General features: G+C 54.4%; 5 protein-coding genes across 5 annotated transcripts; all 5 read right to left on the bottom strand.

The window, feature by feature from the left end:
- Positions 1-412: 412 nt before the first annotated feature.
- Positions 413-2,540, bottom strand: CGCA056_v013720 (Sterol uptake control protein 2; the record flags this gene model as incomplete). Its single annotated transcript, XM_037328963.1, has 2 exons — positions 413-2,365; positions 2,427-2,540. The coding sequence occupies 2 exons, from the start codon at positions 2,538-2,540 to the stop codon at positions 413-415; spliced, it is 2,067 nt and encodes a 688-aa protein (XP_037173505.1).
- A 653-nt stretch (positions 2,541-3,193) lies between these two features.
- On the bottom strand, positions 3,194-4,081 carry expl5 (Expansin-like protein 5; the record flags this gene model as incomplete). The annotated part of the gene is made up of 2 exons (XM_037328962.1): positions 3,194-3,613; positions 3,680-4,081. The coding sequence occupies 2 exons, from the start codon at positions 4,079-4,081 to the stop codon at positions 3,194-3,196; spliced, it is 822 nt and encodes a 273-aa protein (XP_037172891.1).
- A 3,292-nt stretch (positions 4,082-7,373) lies between these two features.
- On the bottom strand, positions 7,374-7,757 carry CGCA056_v013718 (uncharacterized protein; the record flags this gene model as incomplete). Its single annotated transcript, XM_037328961.1, has 1 exon — positions 7,374-7,757. One exon carries the CDS (start codon positions 7,755-7,757, stop codon positions 7,374-7,376), a length of 384 nt encoding a protein of 127 aa, XP_037172892.1.
- A 1,461-nt stretch (positions 7,758-9,218) lies between these two features.
- cel74a-0 (Xyloglucanase) lies at positions 9,219-12,107 on the bottom strand (the record flags this gene model as incomplete). The annotated part of the gene is made up of 8 exons (XM_037328960.1): positions 9,219-10,601; positions 10,649-10,824; positions 10,902-11,040; positions 11,091-11,285; positions 11,338-11,426; positions 11,481-11,601; positions 11,652-11,727; positions 11,785-12,107. 8 exons carry the CDS (start codon positions 12,105-12,107, stop codon positions 9,219-9,221), a joined length of 2,502 nt encoding a protein of 833 aa, XP_037172893.1.
- A 1,248-nt stretch (positions 12,108-13,355) lies between these two features.
- Positions 13,356-15,402, bottom strand: CGCA056_v013716 (Lactose permease; the record flags this gene model as incomplete). The annotated part of the gene is made up of 7 exons (XM_037328959.1): positions 13,356-13,535; positions 13,603-14,101; positions 14,163-14,502; positions 14,559-14,591; positions 14,691-14,768; positions 14,832-15,110; positions 15,174-15,402. The coding sequence occupies 7 exons, from the start codon at positions 15,400-15,402 to the stop codon at positions 13,356-13,358; spliced, it is 1,638 nt and encodes a 545-aa protein (XP_037172668.1).
- Between the last annotated feature and the right edge of the window lie 239 nt (positions 15,403-15,641).

The raw sequence follows: 15,641 nt of genomic DNA, 5'->3' as shown, positions 1-15,641 counted from the left end.
TCAGCAACACGATATGCGAAAGATCAGTCGCCTCGGAAGTAAGTCCGAAAGTAGAAAGCTCATGTCAGAGGCGGAACATTCGCAATTGAAAGCGCAAGCGTCCAAAATTTCGTGATTGGCATGATCCCGAGGCCATCGTGGGCTACCCACCGGGATGAATTTACCCAAACAGGCAAAGGAGAACGAGGGCGCTAACAAAATCCACAACGAATGGGCCGTCACCGGACGTAGCACGACAAGTGGAAATAGTGGAGTCTGCCTCGGCCGGCGCCGGGTCCTTTCGGTGTCGAATTTTGCAGAAAAATCGGTCATCGACGGGGTTGCCGAGCGAATTTGACCCATCTCTCCATCTCATTACGCTATCGCAAGCTATCAGCGAACCCACTCTGCCAGAATGTGTCAAAATTGCCTCTTATGGTATTTCTACAAAGTCGATGCTCCACCCCCGCTTACACCTCGAATACACCTCGACCGAGAACCGATCGGGGTCCCTTTCCTCGTCGTCTTGAGGAGTGGCGTCATCCTCTAGATCAACCATGCGCACTTTGATGATTTCCCAATTGTGTCGTGAGCCGCGGCGAGTGTACTCTTCGTCCACGTAGCGCAGCACCCGGTGGGCGTGGCGGACATTCCAGATACCCTCCCGATCCCTCGGAAACCCGGCGATCCAGTCCTTGATCCATGTCCTCAGGTCTAAGTCTTCTGCCATGTAATACGCATTCATCATTGCCGGAAGCATGCCATGCCCGTACGCGTTGACCGCGGCGCAGGATGCGTAAGGGACACCCGCTGCTAACCTGCATACGAGAAGGATGATCTTCTTCGCGTTGGGCGGCAGTTCTCGTCCTGCACCCGGGAGGTACCGTGTCTCTAGCCGTAGTAGAGAGATCAAGTAGTGCATGAACGTCGTCGCTGCTTTGACGGGCTCTCGCGCGCGAGGCATACTGAGAGGCTTAATCGCAATGCCAGGGCCTTCGGCGGTCTCATCGAAAGGATTTGCTGTGTGCTCGTGCAGGGCCGGCACATCATAGTCGTCCAATGTGTTCCTCCACGCCTTCAATTCTTGGATTAGATCTTCCGCCTGGCCACGCCAGTGTAGGTCATGCTGTGGGTTACTCCTCCACTCTTCCTCAAGTTGGATCACTCGGGGCAAGATGTACAACAACCTGTCTGCTGACTGGGGCGAATTGACAAGCGACGGCTTCAGTGAGTCTGAGACGTCTGGTGATGCAATGCTGTATCTGACGGAATAGGCTCGGTCGAAAATATCCAGGAGAGCGGCGATGCGGGAGAAGGACCGGATGAGAGACTCCCCCACGGGTGATTCTCGTACGCGGTTGAGATGTTGCGAAAGGAATGTGACTGCGGCTCTGCTGCGAATGTACCAAAGTTTCATCTGCCCCCGTTGTAGCTCGAAGTTTGCGAGTAACAGGACAGTAGCTAGCCATGATATGGCGTTATCTTGGTTCGATGGACATCCTGTGGCGATGCCTTCGTCATCCAGCTGCGCCATGCGCACAGTGCCGAGCGCAGCAACGAAGTGATCCAGCGCTTGCAATGCAGCTTTACTAGCAAGAGTCTCTGAAGGTCTGGACTGAGAAGTATCGAGGGCCGACAAAGCCAGCGCAGCATGGAAGAAGGCGCTGTCGAGTTGATCCTCTTGTAGGATATCGCCGAGGGACAGGATTGACAAGATGCCGTAAGGTGAGCTGTCTCTGAGGTGGTGGTAGTAGATCATGTCTTCTGGAAACTTGCTGCTCTCAATAATTCCAGGTAATATCGTCGGCACTGAAGTCAGCTGCCGATTTGACTCGTCTAGATGCGGGTCCCAGACTCTGGGAGAGTCCTGCGGCTGATATATCGGAGTGCAACTTGGAAGGTGCTCATTTCCATAAAATACTTGTGATGTCTCATTGCCAGCAGCATATATCGAAGAGTCGACGTTGACTGATGTTGCGGACGCTGAGTTGACAACATGGTGGGACAGTGAGCTGTCGCTGATCTCTGCACCGTCGTGACCACCGGTCTCACGCGGGATTCCCTCCGAGATCAGTGCCAGAGATGTTGCGGCTTCATAGAGCGATTGCTCTTGTGAGCCTGCGAGAAAGTCTTGGTTGTCGTCAACAGAGAAGAATGTATCATCATGAACATTGTCGAGATTGATGACGGGTTGTGATGATTGTGGTGCTGGTGCTGGTGGCGGGTCACTTCGCGACGGCGCAGGTGATGAGGGGCTCTGGCGATTCGCACTCGCGGCCTTCTTGGCTTCGCGTTTCTTCCTCTGCTTTCGCTCCCACAGATCTGTTTGGTCCTTGAACTTAATCGGAGTAACGTAACCACCGCACTCAAGATTCAGACGTGTGCACTACAGGCAAATGGTCTGTCAGCAAACGGGCTAGTATTGCCGCGACAAGTGGAGGGCGTACGTTATTACAGCTTGGCTTCTTCTCGTCGCACTTCAACCTGCGGGCGCGACAGGTAACACAGCCGGTGCGGTCTCTCGAAGTAACATTACGTCTGCGTATGACACGTTCAGACATAGCAACACGAAATATCTTTCGCGTCCGGTCTCAGCCTAGGTCTGGTCGGCGGTCAACTTGGAAATCGTTTGCGATAAGGAGAGTTGGAGATTGTTGAAACAGGAGAAATCGAACGAGGAGGATAGGGACCGCCAAATGTTGCCTGTTTTAGCGTGCTCCATCCCGGCAGCGGGGTCAGTCCGGGGGTCTCCCCGCTAAATTCCAACGTCATGTGCCCCCTGCGGCAGTGTAGCGATGAGAATCTAGGCCCGGCCGCCTGTCGGCTGGCTCTTCTCGGCGATAGCCAACAACACCATCGTCTCATCAATTGATGCAGGCTATGGGTTGCAACAAGAACCTCGGATATTTAGAATCAAACATTCAATATGGAGATCTGATACTTTATTCTATCAAATCACAGGGAAACATGGCTGATTTGACGCTTAGTCCATTCTCTCCGCACTACAGCAACCGTCATGTGCTCTTTGCAGAAGGAACCAGATTAACAATCAGCTCTTGGAAAGCATGAATGCTCAGAATTGAAATATCGCCGGTGGTAACTAAGTATTTACAAGAGAATAGAAGGAAAACAGCCGCCCCGTGGCCATGCAAAAAACAATGGGAACCCTCAGAGTATCAAACTCACGTCTGGCAGCAACGCTACGGCAACGTCTTTAGTAGTTATCGGTGGCTTTGGTAACCTTTCCAGATGCAAGAGCCACATCTTTGACGATAACCTCATCGCCGTTGATGCTAGTGACACGGACCCAGGCCGTAGCGCTGGGGAGAGTGCCAGTAAGCTCCCACATGTTGGGGTTGTGGAGCGTAGCAGCCTTCCAAGTCGCACCCTCGTCGCTGCTAACCTCGACCTTCTTGTTTCTGAGTGTAGCGTTCTCGATCGTGGCCGCGAACCAGTACTGAGAGGCGCCCTTGTGCATGTGAACCTGGAGAGGAGAAGACTCGGGGAGAGGGCAGGCGATCCACTCCCACTCGATGCCGTCAACAGCGCCGCCAGAGTATCCGTTGGTCAACTTGGACCAGGTATCGGGGGTCATGTCCAGGTGGGTCGCGTTACCGCCGGTTCGGTTGGTGACCTTGTCTTGTCAGTCCATAGGAAGAAAACTGCGCGTAAGGGGATGTTTCGTTTCGGTTGGACTTACCATTATCTTGAGGGTCTTGCCTTTGTAAGTCACCGAGATGCAGCCACCGCAGTTGGCACCGTTGTTCCAGATGTCGTCCGACACGCAAGTTGATCCATCGAGGCCGGCGGGCAGCTCGTAGCCCACGAAGGAGCAGGCTCCATTCTGCCAGCAGTTTTCCTCGGCGCAGCCGTCAGACAGGCCATAGCGAGTGCCCAGGCCGATGAAAGTCTCACACGAAGCCGTCTGAACAGCAGTCGCCGCAGTAGAAGCGGTGGTAGAAACAGCCCCGGACTTCGCTTCTTGCGCGGTGATAGGGTTGCCCGGAGAAGTCTTGGCCTCGGCATCCTTGACCTGAGAAGATTGGATGGTGGGCTGGACGAGAGTGGCCAGGGTCGTTGTGGGAAGAACAGTGGAAGTCATGGGAGGCAAGCTGAAAGCCTGAAACCAAAAGCGGTCGAGTTATGGGCATGCTTGGTATGGTGATGGTGAGTCTTGACGCTGTGTGCCTTGCAGGCCTTGGCCTCCTTTCCCTCCGCAACAGCGGAAAGAGTTGCCAGAAGGGCAATGGCAAAGTGGGAGATTTGGCCAGCAATCATAGTGAAGGTGATTTTTAGCGGTTGTGAATCCCGCTTAGGATGGTGACAGGACGAATGCAGCAGTGCAACGGCGAAAGAGCAAATGAACGAATGAACGAAAGCGCAGGCCGAAAGAATGAACGAAACCAGGTATCTACCAGCTGGACGTGCTGCTGCCAAGAAAGATGTTTAGAGTTCAGGGCAACGAAGCTCTTTTAATGATTAGTACCTCCTTTTTATTTGAATTCCACTTCGTACATGTCATTCGACGCCTTCCGACTTAACCGTTTGAATTTCAGTTAAAATTATGCACCCTTCAAAGATATCACCAACAACAGCGCCAACATCAGAAACATCCCACGCGTCGTTGCCTGGATTTAAGAAGGTGGCCCCATAGGGCGGTCCTTTCAATCTGTCTAAGTAAGGCTAGAACGTTTTGTTGGCCGATCATCCGGTGGTCCATACTAAATAGTGAGGTTTGCGAAGCGCTCGCAATAGCCACTAACACGATGCGGATGATAGTGTCGGCAGATTAGACGCCAACTAGCGCGTACGAATGATCAGTCTGAAAGATTGCAATAAGCTTGTAAATTGAAACGACACACGAACAAGCTTCGACCGAAGCCTCTAGCGAGAGTGAACTCACAGTTCATCCCCTGAACTTGTCAAGATTCATCCTCCCCGTCATCAAAGTCCAAACCCAAAGCGCATCCACAATCAAAATGTCAACAAAGCTGAACACAAGACTTCCAGCAAAGACAAGACTGTGGTAAGTCCAAGCCCGGTCAGCCGAGAGGTTCGCTGTTTGACACACAATCGCCCAGGGTAAAACATAGAGGAAGTTGCTGGCCAGGCTCTGCCAGAGGTACCACCGAGGACGCGTTGGAAGCAAGACCGTTGCCAACATCGTAGACATAGCATAGAAGATGTAGCACCAGTCGATCGTCCGCCACATCGTCGCCGTCACGTCCGCAACCTCGTCTGAGCCGGTGAGGTATCTGGCGAAGGGGCGGGCTCCGAAATATGTCAGGAAGAGGCACATTGGGACTTCGATTATGACTGCAATAATATGAGAGAGAAGAGCTGGACGGGCGATGGCGAAAACATTCGTCTTCTTTGCCTTTGGTTCGAGGTTTTCGATGCCTATGGCTCGTCTCCAAGATCCCCATGCATGGCCGACAAAGGCCAGAGAGGTTTGCTCAAGTGCTTGGACCGGTGCCATAATGAGACCCCATCTGATGGTGTTGAAGACGCCCCAGGCCGTCGCGTATGTGCTTCCCATTGATACAATGTTGCTGACAAGCCAGAGGTACAACGCGTTTCTAATTGCTGATTCAATGAAAGTTAGGACACCAGGACGCAAGAGGATAATAAGTGCCTTGAGGCTTGGTCGAGTGGTCTCCAATTCAGGCAGCTCTTGTGTCCTATTTCTGCGCAAACGCATGGTGTTCCTCCAGAGAAAATAGGCCAGGCCGATCAGAGCTGACGCGAGGTTACACGCTAACTGAATGTCAGCTTGCATGTTCACCGTAGGCTTATGGGATCCGACATGGACTTTGGAGATAATTAAAAGATCCAAGACAATGTTGACCGCGAATTTGACTGAGCTTATTATAGGGCACATCAGGTCGGTCGAGCGCTCTCATGGCTGAGGAAACTGCAGTCTCGATCGCGCTGCTGAAGGCGCTGAAAGCTCCGATGCGCACATAGGTGATGCTAACGTCGCGGACTTCGACAGGTACAAAGCCCGTCGCAAAAGTGCTTGCGCCGGCCACGAAGGCGACGCTCATGATGAAGCCCAGGACGGACTGGAAGATGATGAGTGTGTGCGTGAGCTGCAACCGCTGTGCGAGGGTTCGAGACGCTTTATCGCCGATTACAACCCATGCTGCCCGCGGCAGCCCTTCGTTGACAACCTCGGCAACGACGCCGATGTACGTGTATGCGTCTGTGGTGACTACGAGCGAAGAGTCGATGTTGGCGACCCATAGTTTGGACAGGGTGGCGTAGAGAGCTGGAAGTATGAAGGAGACGATATTGAAGAGTAGGGCACCAGTGTAGGTAGCGCGATTAAAGCTCCTCGGGGAGGGCTCGTCTGAAGCTGTCTCGCGTCCATCGTGATCGTGATCGTGATCGTGTGCAATAGGAGATGCTGGGCGCGCGGTCTCTTCGATATCGAATTTTGGAAGCATGGTGTAACCTGCTTGTAAATTCTTGACAATTCAAGATGATAAAAGCGCGTTGACTGCGCGATTAAGAGCTGGAAGTTTCATTATATCATGTTTGTCATTCTTTGCTGTTGGGAGTCTTGCGATTAATTATCGATGCATTGAGCGGTTGGGTCAGATGTGCATTCTTGCAGCTGAAAGGAACTACTGCAGGAGGCCGACGACCCTAAATATCAGTGAGTCTTAGTCTGGGTCAGTTGATCTGCATTGGCTGGGCGGTAGTCCTGATAAACTTTCTCTCAAGAATTGGGGGATTCGTCCGCAATGGTGTGAGGGGTTTGCAGGCGCATGAACGACTGAAGTCATAGCCACCCAATGTAGTACCAGCCGAAGGATGAAGGTCAGCACTACTCTAGTTGTAAGGCAGTTAAGATAATGACTTATGGCGAGGAAGGCCATCCAAAACCATCAGCTCTCCTGCTCAAAATTGTATTTAATTGACGAATACTAGATATATAGCTGAACTTCCTATGATAGAACGGAACTATTCCATATGACGAGTGTGATAACATTAGACAAGGACAAGTATTCTCATTTGGTGAACATGGTGCCCAAGGGTCAGCGGTGATAAGAATACTAAATTGCCGAGTTATAGAAATGGCATACACCCACTCAAACCGTCCCATCTGTCTCCATAGCACACTGCAACTGCAATAGAACATTCTTTCTAAGACTTGATCATAGTTTTCGATACTCATGGAGGGATTATTTCGAGATGAAAGTGTCAACAAATTGTTCAGACGGCAAACCATAGGCTGATTCACGCCAGGGAAGAGAGGCTTAAATGCGCAGGCAGATCGCTTTAAGTTGATATGTAGAAATGCAAGAACACTTCATCTATTGAACCTCATATCTTCCAGAGCTGAACAACCTTCGGTCTTCAGCTCCTCTCCCCGAGCCACCGGTCATCTAGAAGTATCCCATCTTCGTAGTGATCATGATCGCATTCTCGCCCTTGGGGAAGGAAACGGAGTTGCAGGTCTCGCCGACCTTGACCTTGTACGAGTAGATCACGGCCTTGCTCTCGTTGTCTGTGATGATGAACTCGGCGTTCTGGTCGGCCTTGTTGCTGCAGTCGACCTGGACGTTTGTCAAGTCCAGCGACTTGATGGTGAGCTTGGCGCCCGTGTAGAACTCGATGTCCATGGGCGTGGCGGTCGCGGGCCAGGAGTAGATGCTGCTTCCAGCCATCGGGGTCGCTCTCGACTCGATGGCGGCAGCGCCGTTACCCTCGGGGGTGGCCGGCAGGGCGGCAGCCAGGGAAAAGAGTCCGAATGCAGCAGCGAAACGCATTTTGATGAAAAAAGAGAGTAGTTGGTATTGAAAGAAAGTTGAGTTGACTTGAAGAAACGCTGAGTGAATGACTGATGCGGGATGAGGGTCAAAAGGTATTGAGCAAGAGAAGCGACGGGTTGTTGGCTTTAATACAAAATGATTCTTCACCCAACAAGAGAACACCAACTAGACTTTAGAGTTCTCATAATACATCTCAGCCTTATTGCGCAGCGCCGTTACAGAGGTCTACTGACGTGCGATAATATAATTAACGTTTCAGACGTTAAGGCAGGGCTGTGCCGAACGGGGGATAGTGACTACACGTTCGGCGTTACCGAAGCTTTTGCTTTTTAGGTTTTGATACAGTTGGCCCCTGACCTGCTCGCATTCGCAACAGACGGGAGGCCTGGATGTCAAAGTAGAGTGCACGCAGCGCGCCGGCAGTTCACTTTCATTGAACTCTCAGTTGAAACCACTGCCATGTCCGTAGTCTTGGTAGACAACGACGTCATTTACCTTACAGAGGAGCGTACTGAGCATGATTACCGGTCGCACCGGCGATAAAGCGATTTTACCACTACTACTGTAATGAGAACGGAGACTTTTGGGAAATGCTCCGGTTCCCCAAGAGGGTCCACATGGAGGCTTCACATATCAATAAAGATCAAACCTTTGACAGCAATGATAGTTGTATCTTCAGCCCTTTTTGTGTTCTTATTGTGATCGACCCAGTGGCTTGGTTTATACTTTCTCCCGACTCAAGGCCAATCAACTCAGACGACGCCAAGTAAGGCCGCTCGCGGATTACTCCATAACTGGGGCACTTCACATTTCCCCTGAATAATGATCTATATATACGCCTAACTCTAAATCTACGTAGTGGTAACTCCTAGTGCCGTTCATCTCAAGCGTATCAGTTGCCGCAAATAAAACAACATGATTTCATAATCAATCATGCACCATCATTCCAACTTCTATTCATGCTCTACGTCACCAAGACATGCCATCCGCAACGCAATGCCACTCATACCGGTACTTGAGGTGGTCAATAATAAGGCTCCCCATCCTCGCCCACCGCCGATAGTGTCCGGATCTGGCGGAAAGTCATTTGAACGCGTCCCAGGAGCACGTGCTTTTCGACACACGTGGAAACTGGGACAGCGGCGACGTGTCGAGAACAAAACACCAGAAACGACCATCAAAGCTTCTCTCTTTGACGACATGAGGGATCCGATCTAAATCAAGAGTTGGAGGGTTGCAATCAGGGGCACACGCGGCAACACAGGGGCTTCTTCAAGCGTCTGCGAAAAAAAGGTAAGAATGACTCGGGGAACCGGTTGTCATCAATATGTATGGTAGGCACAAAAGCACGGTTGCAGCTGATGAACTTCACATCTTTCATAGCTGAACCGTCTCGAGTCCTCGGTTCAGTCTCATTACGCCCTCATCAAGAGCAACACACAACTCCCTAGAGCCCTCTTACAAACACTGCGAGTACCAATCGTTCGCCTTCGTGCACACATACGGCGACACACACTGCGTCGGGCCCGTCCACCCCTGCCCGCCGCACTGCTCATACTGCTTTGCCACATTCGTCGCCGTAGCCGCGGGCGCGGAGCTGGTCCTCGTGGAAGTCGCCAAGGTCGACGTCGTCGTCGCCCTCACGGAAGATGTCGAAGAGTTCACGCGGACCGTCGAGCTGCTGCTTGTCGCCCTGTTAGTCGACGTCGAAGCTGCAGAGGTCGACCCACCACCGGAGGAAGCGATCGCGCCGGACGCGTAGAAGACGCCGCGGCCGTTGGTGCCGACGTAGACGAGGTTCTCCTCGTTGGCGGAGCCGGCGAGCTTGGCGCCATCGACGGCCCCGAAGCTCTGCGTGCCCTGGAGGTCGACCCAGGAGGCGCCGAGGTCCGCGCTGCCGTAGAGGCGGCGGCCGGCGGGGCCGGTGCCGAAGGCGTAGAGGTTCCAGTTGCTGCCGGAGCCCTTGCCGAGGGCGACCTTGTTCGTGTTGATGAGGGTGCTTGAGACGAGGGAGAAGGTGGAGCCGTAGTCGGTGCTGTGGAAGATGCCGGCGTTGGTGGAGACCCAGACGTCGCCGGCCTTGGCCGGGTGAGCCTCGACGTGCCGGATCTCGGTGGCGCCGGAGAGGGTGCCGGAAGTGGAGAAGGTGGCGCCGGTGTCGGTGGAGCGGTAGAAGCTAGAGCCGGAGGCGCCGTAGAAGACGGTGTTGTTGCGCTTGTCGCTGGCGATAATGGCGCCGGCGGGGATGCTGGAGATGGTCGTCAGCGAGCCTTGGTTCTGGGAGCGCTGGACACCGAGGGTGGCAGTGGACCAGATGATGGTGTCGGCGTCGGCGGAGTAGGCGACCGAGCCGCCGTACTGGGTCGTGCCGGCGGCGTAGTTGATGTTCCAGGTTGCGCCGCCGTCGGAGCTAACTGCCAGTTGCTGGGTGCCCGCGGTGTTTCCTACGCGGACGACGTTAGCAACCTTGTTGCCGGCGTAGTCGACTCCAACGCTCGACGCCCACATCGGGTTCGCCCAGGCTGTTTGGGGGGATGTGTCGAGGACGCTCTTGGTCTTGAAGGTAAAGCCGTTGTTGTCGTAGGCGGCGACGAGAAGCTCGGAGCCGCCAGGAGCGCTCGCGAGCTCTTGGATGGCCATCTCTTCGATGCCATCTGCGAGGGCTTGAATGGTGACCTTAGCGCCAGTGTCCCAGTTAGTGAGATCGTGTCCTCCGAAGATTGTGAGTCCGGTTCCGTATAGCCAATGGTTGGAGTCCGTGGGGTCGATTTCCAGAGACTCGATCATCCACCCGAGATCCTTGGTATCAGTGTCCAGGAAGTTGGTCTTGATCCATGGAGCCTAAACCATGTCAGCGACTGTGCAGTGTCTGGCCAGGAGGAATTTACCTTCGGGGTGCTCTGGGTGTAACCGAGTGTCATTTCGGGGTAGTTAGCCCACTCCCAGATCTTCTTCCAAGTGGTGCCGGAATCTGTAGACCTGAAGAGTTGGGCGTCCGGCCACCAGCTGTTGAGGGTGGCGACGATCAGTGTGCCGGGCTTCTTCATGTCGACGCTCAAACCACCTGGGCAAGATGTCAGCACAAAGGAGAAAACGTAGCGAGTCACCGGGAAACAGGCGTTGCCGGATGGGAGTACTTACCAAATCCAAAGTACAGATCAGAGCCCACGGGGACAGGAGTGATGTCCTTCCATGTACCGGCCGTGATGTCGTAGCGCCAGACAGAGCCAGAAGTACCGTCATAAGGACCAGTGCCGTCAGAGTAGCTGATGTAGAGAGCCTTTCATGGCATTAGTAAGTCAAACATCATGTCCGATGTTGATGACTGACCTTCTCGGTGGGCTGGATTCTACCCTTGTGGGGGAAGTATCGGCCCGGCTGGCCAGTAACAGCACTCCAAGTAGCGCCGGCATCGTTGGACACATAGACGGAAGCAGTCGTGTTGTCGGCAGTTCCGACAAAGATCCGGGAAGTAGCGCCGTTCAAGGTCGAAGATGTCTCGTCAAAGGTGACGAAGGTCAGTCCCTACGCCAAGTCAGCTTGAAAATTCAGGTGTCTACGATAATAGCATACATACTTGGATGTCACCGTTGTACTCATCGGTGGAAGGGCCGGGACGGTAGGTACCGACGGCAGTGAAGGACGAGACCTTGGAGAAGCTGGCACCTGTGAAGAGTCAGTTGGGGGTTGTCTCACCCCTGAGAACGTGGAGTGTCATACCTCCGTCGGTACTCTTCCACAGTCCGTTGCCGCTGCGGGCGCCAAAGTAGAGAATGTTAGAGTTCTTGGGGTCGACAGCAAGACGCTCTCCAGTTCCTCTGGTGGGCATGTTGCCTCCAACCTGTTATCATATGAGCACAACGTTGACATCTTTCAACTGCTCGCTCTCACCTTGAATGAAAGGTTAGTGAAGGTCCACGTGGCGCCCTTGTCAGAACTGCGAGCAATCTGGCCATTGTTCGGGTCCCTGCATCGTCGTGTAAGTAACGATTCCCTTCAGACGACCTCAGTTGCGTCGGCTCACCAGCTGTTAGTATACATGCCCACAGCAATGTACACCTTATTGGGATCCTGAGGATCCAGTGCCAGGGCGTCGACACCCCACCGGTTCCAGTGCGAGTCGTCCGCAAAGTTGTTGGCATCCGTGACAGGGGTCCACGAGTCGTCGGCGTTCAAGCGGTAGAGACCGCCAATATCGGTCCTCGCGTAGGCGACGCCGCTTGTCTTGGGGTGGAAGACGATGGAAGGGACGAACCCGCCGCCGCCGCCGATGCGGACGTTCTTCCAGGTGAATGCAGCCTGGATCGGGGCCACGAGGGCTGCCAGGAGGGCGTTTGCGTACTTCATCTTTGCTACCCGGGGGCTTCCTGACGTCTCACGGAGGAGGGAAAGTCAAGACGGGGATGGGTGGTGATGTAAAGCGGCCTGGAGGGTCTATAGCTAGAAGCTGATATAGGACCATGCGGGGTGGGAAAGAAGGGGAGCAAGATCGACGGGTATTCGTTTCCATGCGAGCAATATAAAGGCCCGCGCCATGCCCGTCTTTGGTTCTCTGCCTTGTGGTTCCGAAGGGATGGCGATAGAGAGGGAGGGTAAGGCGGATGTTCGGGAGTCTTGGTGTGGAGATACCAGAGAAGGTCGTGGTAGCTTCATGGCTCCGCCCTGCGGAAATGAGTCGAGTCAAGACCTGTCTTCCCCAAATTTCCATCAATCAATCAAAGCTTGCACCATCACGTCGGATGAGGCTGCGCACCCAGGATCCCGACGGGCCGGACGCACTACTCCCGTTTGCCTGTGGTGGAAGCAAAGCTTCCGTCTGGAGAGGGGGCACTTTATTCATCAAATTACACCACGCAGGTCCCAGGAACCGCTCCGCCATCCGAGTGCTCCCCTCATCCACCGTCTCCAAGATCGTGATGTCCTAAAGAGGAAAGCGAAGACCTACATCCGGGGTCATCACATGATGCCACGAGCCAGTCCCAAGAGCAGGCCAAGAAGCGGGTGTCATCGATTGGGTGGCGTGATGCAAGGGACCTGTTTCTCTAGGCATGGGGCTGTCAGCTTTCCCCCTCTGACGCGAGAACATCTGGCACGAGCTTCCCGCATTCCCGTGGGTATGGGGTTCTTCAACCGACGCGAATCGGCAGCTGTGCCAGCACCAAGCAGCGAGGACGGCTCTGCAAGGACGGGCGTAGGCGATGCCGCTCTACAGATTGGATCCTGGCAGGATCAGCTTTTCCCCATGAGTTTGCCCACGGGACGCCTAGGCCAGGCTGAAATGGGGACTGCGGTAGATGGCTGAATGGGGAACACATGAATTGGGACAAGGCGGGCGGGAATGAGATGCTTCGATTGGCGGACCCTGTCGGGATTGCCTTTCGGCGGGGGTCGTATCGTCCGGTGTGACATTAACGCCAAGGTCATCCGCGTGGCATCCGGCTTTGACAAACATCTTTCAAATTGCTTGGGATTATGAAATGGTGTGAGGGGAATCAATTTCGTATTAATCATGTATAATTATTCGTTTGTGGCCACGCCAATCAGTTCGCACGCTCCTCTTGGCGGCTGGCATATAAACCCAGGCTGACGCATTATTCAGATGCCCGAGGTGGTCTCGCCGACGTTGATGACGTTTCCTGCCTCGTCGACGGAAACCTTGGTCTTCTTGGTCGACTCTTTCCTGGGGTTGGGGGCCTCGAAGATGGACTTGAGCTCCTCGAGGGTCTTACCCGCCGTCTCGACGAAGAAGAAGTAGATGATGGCGAGTTCGATGCACTAATTACGCCAGTTAGCATATCTGGTGCGAAATTCCCCATGTGAGTGGGGTGGATTCAAGACTTACAATCCAGCCAATGTACACAAGGTACAGCTTCCAGCCAATCCTCTCCATGGCGACGGAGATGCCGTACGTGTTGATCATGATGGCGACGTTGAGGAACATGAAGGACGCGGCGGAGCCCTTGGCGCGGGTGCGGTTCTCGAGGCACTCGACCGAGTACAGCGTCTGCAGAGGCGTGAAGCCCCAGGCGAAGCAGATGCCGAAGACGTAGATGGAGACGATGACGCCGTAGGACAGGTTCTTGTTGGTCTCGGAACCGGCGGTGAAGCCCGTGAGCATGATGTAAGCGGCCAGGGAACCGAGGAGGCCGGCGATCATCATGAAGCGGCGGCCGAGGCGGTCGAGCAGGCTGGCGCCGTAGATGGCGCCAATCATGGAGAAGATGGGGTTGATGGCGTTGAGGAGGAGCTGGGTCTTGTCGTCGGTGATGCCGGCCTGCTTGAACATCTCGGGCATAAAGTAAGAAACGACGTTGTTTCCACTCCATTGGCCAATGAAAGCCCTGTAATTGTGATTAGCTCGTGGTGGCAACAGAGAATGGGGCCTAAGATGTTGCGACTTACATGGCGATAACCATGAACAGACGGTAACGGGCAGCGCGGGTGTTTCCGAGCTCACGCATGTCCCACCAGGGGTTCTCATCCTTGGTCAGGCGGTTATCCTCCATGATCTCGTGGTACTGCAGCTGGACGATGGGCGAGTTGACGTCCCCGTCGCCGTGGTACTTGGCCAAGATGGCCAGGGCCTCCTCGGCGCGGTCGTGGGAGATGAGCCAACGGGGCGACTCGGGGAAGAACATGATGAAGAGCATGGCGACGCCGGGCATGCCGGCCTGGACGACTGTGGGGATTCTCCACGCCCATGAGGACTGAACGTGAAGGTTAGATCCGTAGGTAGTCCATCCTGAAGACGAGTTAGCATGCGGTGTGTCTAAGGGGGGCTGAGGCGGTTGTTCTTACCTGCGAGAATGTTGCCGAGCCACCAGAAGTTGTCTATGAGATTTTTGCGTTAGCGGTCGTCAGTCTAAGCCATAATGAAGCAGAATGTATTTATTCGAAGTCGCGCAGAAGGAACAACTGGATGCCACTCACTGTACATGCCGGCCATGAAGCCTCGGTACGCGGGGTGAGCAAGCTCGACGGTGTAGGCGGGGCCAGCGGCGGAGGCAACTGCGATGTCGCTGTTAGCTTGCTTTTAGAACCCGAAATTGAAACAACACAGGAGCAACTCACGAGAGGCGCCAAAGCCAAGCACAAAGCGACCAGCGACAAACTGGCCGAGGTTGTTGGCGGGTGTCTGGATAGCGGTGCCGATGAGGACAATGAAGCAGCCGACAGCAATACAGACGCGGCGGCCGTACCCGTCAGCGAGCCAACCGCAGAAGGGGAAACTGCAAATCTGGCCGACGTTGTAGATCATGAAGACGATACCCGTGGTCGATCCGGCGCCGGAGAGGCCAAAGGTCTGCTGGTAGTACGGCATGGCGTTGATGGCGCCCATCAAGGAACTGTCTGAGGGAGGTGTTAGCTCGCTTCCATGGGCGCAGGTCTGCTGTTGGGGATTGGGCAACTCACCGAAGCCGTTCATAGTCGAGACGAGGTATCCGACGGCCATGATGAAGTAAAGACGGAGCATGTTGGGCGACCAGATGTTGGGCTTCGCCTCGGCCAGGGCCGCAGCCAATGCGACGGAGGCGGCGTTCACCTCCTTGACGTCGCCGACCGCGTTCGCGGCCTTCTCGTCCATCGGCGCATTGTCGTGCTCGACCTCGGTGCGAGATTTCGTTTCTTCAAGAGGCGCCATTGTGACTGGAACCAGTATGCGAACTGCGGCGCAAAACTTGGGAAATTGGCGATGGAGTCAAGGGACAGACAGGAAGCAATTCACGCGCGTCGCATGCGCAGGGGAAGATGGCCTCTTTAAAGGGACTGAGGAAGAGCCCACCCGGCCGGCAAGCCAACGCGACCTCAATGCCGATCGAATGGGCAGACACATGAGCGAAGGGCCGCCCGGTGAACAACGGCCCAACCACCGGGTCGGGA

The sequence above is a fragment of the Colletotrichum aenigma genome, assembly GCF_013390185.1.
Source record: "Colletotrichum aenigma strain Cg56 chromosome Unknown KSG_Cg56_contig09, whole genome shotgun sequence".
In the NCBI taxonomy this organism is placed as follows: Eukaryota; Fungi; Ascomycota; class Sordariomycetes; order Glomerellales; family Glomerellaceae; genus Colletotrichum; species Colletotrichum aenigma.
Note: the sequence above shows the minus strand (reverse complement) of the source record. Positions and strands in the feature narration are given on the sequence as shown.